At 46.6% G+C, this 5,451-nt stretch overlaps 1 protein-coding gene across 1 annotated transcript in view; it reads left to right on the forward strand.

Annotated features, from left to right (window-relative positions):
* The first annotated feature begins 4,943 nt into the window (after nucleotides 1-4,943).
* LOC106143863 (RNA polymerase II degradation factor 1-like) overlaps nucleotides 4,944-5,451 on the forward strand; it is a 1,173-nt gene continuing 665 nt past the window's right edge. The window contains exon 1 of the mRNA XM_013347772.1: nucleotides 4,944-5,111. Within this exon, the coding sequence (XP_013203226.1) occupies nucleotides 4,944-5,111 (168 nt within the window). The remainder of the gene's footprint in view (nucleotides 5,112-5,451) is intronic.

The raw sequence follows: 5,451 nt of genomic DNA on the forward strand, positions 1-5,451 counted from the left end.
TACACGTAATGTTTGTACAGTTCATACCCAATATACAATTTAGGACCAAAAAAGAAAAAAAAGAGTCTTTGCAGACCAAATTAAACATCTTAAGTTGCGGAGAGTTCCTTGGTTTGTCTGAGTACAGACAGACAGATGGGCAGACAGACCCAACAGACAACATGTGGGAGGGAGCACTGTGTGACCGAGGAGGTAAACTTCAGGCATTTAGCCACATGTTAGGAAATGTCAACTACATGGCATCACAAGAGGCCAGAAATGTAATGACTCTGAGCTCTCTAGGGGAAGGAACCCTGCTAACCTTCAATTTCAGACTTCTGTCGCCAGAATTTAGGAGAAAATGTCATAAGTGCAAACTATTGTGCTGCGGTCACTTGTTAAAAGATCATGGAAAATAAATGCCAACTTCGGTGTCTGAGAGTGGAGGCTGCTGGGATGGCATCGAAACACTTAAAATAGGTGGCAGGAGAGGCAGTACTTAATCATGACACAGTCCTGGATTTAGGTAATTAGGAAACACATTGAGATACATCACAGAAAAGGCCACAAAACCTGGAATGGCCTGTTGGTGAATGTGTGGGTGTTAAGTTAAGGACTCTGCCAAAGAAGGCTGAGAAAGAAATAATGATGTTATTAAAAAACAGAGGGCAGGCAATTGTGTTATATGCAGGTGGATCTGGTGCCAAGCAGGTAAAGAAAAAAAAAAGCTGATTTTTTTTTTAAGTGCTTAATGTAGATACTTAGCTGAGGATTTTTCCAAGGAGAATACTAAAGGTGTGACTTGTTTCCTCTTTCTTCTTGAAAGAGGTGGAAGAAACAATTGAGGAAGGAATCACTAAGCCATCAAGACTGCAAAACCTTCTGCATGAGGATAACTCTTGTTAAAGAAGTGTGTTCTGCAGAGACAGCCCCAGGAACTGCTGAATTGTCCCACCGGGCATGCAATGAATAGATGCTCCGCCTTCTAAGCAGAAGCCTGGAACGGAGATGAGGCACTGGGGAGTGGTCCAAGGATGCTTCTCTTGCTTCATCGTGATGTGAGTTCCTGTGGCACGTGTGGGAAGGCCATTCATGGCTGGAGGGATGGAGCGTGCTATGGTTTAGTGAGAATGCCCCCTCTCCACCATTCACCTGTTTGAACACTTGGTCCTCTGTTAGTGTGCTGTTTAGGGACTCTATTAGTTAGGGTTTATTTTGCTGTGGTGACACACCATGACCAAAAGCAAATTGGGGGCAGGAAAGGGTTTATTTGTCTTACACTTCAGCATTGCTGTTCATCACTGAAGGAAATCAGGACAGGAACTCAAACAGGGCAGGATCCTGGAGACAGAAGCTGATGCAGAGGCCATGGAGGGAAGCTGCTTCCTGGCTTGCTTCCCATGGCTTGCTCAGCCTACCTTCTTATAGAACCCAGGACCAGCAGCCCAGGGATGGCACCACCCACCATGTGCTGGGCCCTCCCCCATTTGTCACTAAATGAGAAAATGCCTTACAGCTGGCTCTCATGGAGGCATTTCCTCAGATGAGACTCCTTCCTTTGATGAGTTTAGCTTGTGCCAAGTTGACCCACAAAACCACCTAGTACAGGGAGGCTTAGAAGGTATGGCCTCATTGGAAGAAAGTGTTCCACTAAAGTCAAGTTTAGAGAGTTTCAAGACTTGTGTTGTTTCCCGTTGTTCTTTCTGCTTCTGATGTGAGCTCTCAGCTTCCTGCTGCAACTGCCAAGCCTCCCCACCATGATGGACTCTTATAGCTTTGAAACCATAATTCTCAAAAAAAAAAAAAACCTCTTCTACAAGTTACCTTCATCTTGGCATTTTTACTGCAGCAATAGGAAGGCAACTAAGACAAAGGAAAAGAAAGCAGGGTTTCTGTGCTCTCCAGGTAAGGAATGGGATGGCAAGACTCCCGCACTGCAGGGTCCTGTCCTTTTGGAGAGAGGAACGAGGCCTGAGGGTGGCCTGGAGGCCAATGGGACCTTTGTGGTCTACAGGATAGTGTACCACACTGTAGAGATTTTACCCAAAGCCTCAGTCCCTGATGACATTTGCTTGGCAGGTTCTCAGACCTGCTGGAGATAGGTTTCTCCTTGATTTCTTCTATCATCTCCTCTTTGGGAATGAGAATGCCTGCAAACGCCATCTTCTTCCCATGCCACCCTATGCCATAGGGCACTGGCATGTCATCTTCTGCCCACGGGATCCTATGCTGTAGAGCATTGTCATCATTGGTCCAAGGTAGATCCTGCCCAGAGAACCTGTTCTGGGTGGTTTAGATGGTGACAACTGGGGTTCTGGAGCTAACAGTGCTCTGTACAGATTTGTACCCACTACGACTGGTGACGATGTTGGAGTGGGGGTTGTGATGGTCAGTCTTGTTTCTCACTTCAGTGGGGTTAAAAATCACCTAAGAGGCACACGGCTGGAGGTGTCTGTGAAGAAAATTCCAGTGAGGCTTAACTGAGGTGTGAAGAATGTGGGTGCCAGTATTCACGAGCTTGGATCCTGAGCTGAAGGAAAAGAAGAGAACAAATGGAAAACCAGCACACATCTCCGTCTGCTTTCTGCTTGCAAACATTTCTGCTTCTGTGCCTCCGACAGTAGGATGGACGGTACCTTCAAACCCTCCCTTCCTCCCTCCTGAAATTGCTTCTGTCGGGTGTTTTGTCAATCAATGAGAATAACTAATACTAACACAGAAGTGAGCATAGAGAGGCAGAGGGGTGCTTCCGTGTGTCTGGAATGGACGTGGGGCAAGTTGGGTGGATGTGATCTGCACACGAGGCATATGTGAGGCTAAGAATAAAGACGGTGGTTCTCCGAAATGCAGGCCATGCCAAATCCCTGGAGTCTGGGAAGATACGGATGGCGCACAAGACTGGCCTTAGCTTATTTTGAAAGAATTTACAGACACAACCAGGTAAAGAATTTAGAAATGAGCCTAGATGGTATCTAGGATGGTATCTTATGCCTATAGTCCTAGGACTTTGAAGATGGAGACAGGAAGATTTTTTGAGTCCAAGACTAGCCTTGACCACAGACTGAGATCCTTTCCTATAAAAATAAGAAACTAGGGCCTGAAGAGATGGCTCAGTGGTTAAGAGCACTTGCTGCTCTTGTAAAAGGTGTATGTTCAATTCCCAGCACTCCATGGCTGGTTACAACCGCCTATAACTCCAGTTTCAAGGGATCCAACACTCTTTTCTGACTTCCACAGGTACTACACACACACATGGTGCACAGACATATATGCAGGCGCAACATCCATACACATAGAATAAAATTGAATTTAAATTAACCTCCCAGTAAACTCAAAACAAAAAAAAAATAACAAAACCAAAAGAGAAATGAGCTTACGTGGAATATCTGGGTCAACCGTAAATCCCATAATATCCGTATAAAATAAAGAGACCGAGTCCCACAAAGGCAGAGGGACTGTGACCAGGGAGGGAGGGAGACAAGTGAGAAGGCTACAGCCACCAGTCTGTCTGTGCGGTCTGAAGGAAAATGGCTCTCATTGGCTCATATATTTGAATGCTTGATCCCCCGTTGGTGGAATTGTTTGGGAAGGATTAGGAGGGATGGCCTTGTTGGAGGAGATGTATCACTAGAGGTAGGCTTTGATGTTTCAAAAGTCCTTACCATTCCCAGTTAGTCCTCTCTCTTCCTCATGTTGTCTCAGGGTGTAAGCTCTCAACTACTGCCTGTTGCCATGTTCCCTGCCGTGATGGTCATGGACTCTTAGTCTCTGAAACTGTAATCGCCCAATAAACCATTTCTTTAATAAGTTGCGTTAGTCATGATGTCTTCCCACTGTGATGGAAAAGTAACTAAGACACTAAGAATGCCAGCATCCACCAGATGAATCATTGGTTCTCTCTCAATCTCTAGAGAGGAGGCCACTCTCAGCTAAGACCTTCAATTTAGACGTCTGGCTTCCCATTTTCTGAGAAAACACATTTCTCCTATTTGAACCTATTCAGTTTTTAGTAATTTCTTACAGCAGTCCAGGGTCCTTAGTTCCCATAGTAAGAAATATAGAAGTCTGGGGGCTTGGATGTAGCTGAGTTGGTAGAGCCCCTGAACTAGAGGAGAAGGAAGGGGGCATGAAAAATTATGAGCACGGACATTGGCTTTATCATCTTGATGGCATGCATCTATACAACAGTTTCTGATTCTAAGCCCTACTGTCCACCAGACGTCCTGCATTGGTGGAATGTAGCCTCTGCTGCTGATGGATGACTCAGCTTTGGACCACATGAACTGTTACAGACGTGAAATGGCCTGTGTGACTGAGAGAGAGGAACCGTTCACTGCTTCCTTTTTTTTTTTTTAAACTCACAGTGACAGTAAGAGACGGTAAGACATAGACAAAGACCCCTAAGATGCTTTACAACTCCTTTTCAGCAAGCCTGAAGGTATCCAGGGCAAGGAAGGCAGGTTTAGACACCCCAGGGAGACCTCAGATCACACCGCTAAGCACAGAGGTCTGGCTGTACCCACAAGAGAAACAGCAGCACCCCTAGTTCTTACAGGACTGTCTTTAAATGGCTTGGTTTTGGCTCGGTGACTTAGAAAAACACTCACTGCACCACATCTGTTCCCAGATTCTCCAAAGATGCCAACTCTGGAGAAGCTGCGGTATTGTCTAGCCTCCTTGGCCCAGCATACTCCATATTGGGTGTGATGGGGTTGACTCTGGTGCGGACTGGGGTGTGGGGAAGAAAGCAAAAGAATGCACTGTGGAACTAACACAAGGAACCTCAGAGGACAAACTGGGTAGGGAGAAAATGGGAGGTTTTACTGATTGGTTTTAAGAACAAAAAACGACATAAAAAAGTATAGTGTACAGAGAATGTTTATTGAAGGATGTTTGTATCAAAGGCACAGTGCACACCCAGACAGAGAATCAGAGAACAGAAACCCAGAGGTGGTCAAGTGGAGATGGACCTGGCCAGGCCAATGCTTGGTGAAAAGGAGTTCACAGCTCTCTGGGGCCTCAAGTTGTGGGAAACTCCAGTCTGCCACTTACCTGTGGACTTGATGGAGACTCCAGATGAGGCCAGATCCCAAGGAGTCAGCGTATTGGAGACTGGAGAGGAGGAGGTGGAGGTGGATGGAGGTCTGATCCACTGACTGTGGAATGAGGAGTGGGCTCCTAGCAAGAGGTGTTCTTCTCCACATCAGAGCATGTCCCCCTCCATCTAGAGATGAAGCTTCAGGACCAGATGATGAAGATGAAGGGGTGAACGTCAGGGTTCAGGGCTGCCACTCCTGTTCTTGTCTGGAGGGAGCTGGTCTGCAGGACTACTGGAGGACTGTGACCAGAACCTCAGATCTTGCACTGGCAACACACAGGGCCACAGCAGCTGGACTGACTGCAGCAGGGCTTGCAGCAGCTGCATTAACAGCAGCAGGGCTTGCAGCAGCTGGACTGACAGCAGCAGGGCTT

The sequence above is a fragment of the Microtus ochrogaster genome, chromosome 8 (assembly GCF_000317375.1).
Source record: "Microtus ochrogaster isolate Prairie Vole_2 chromosome 8, MicOch1.0, whole genome shotgun sequence".
Taxonomy (NCBI): domain Eukaryota; kingdom Metazoa; phylum Chordata; class Mammalia; order Rodentia; family Cricetidae; genus Microtus; species Microtus ochrogaster.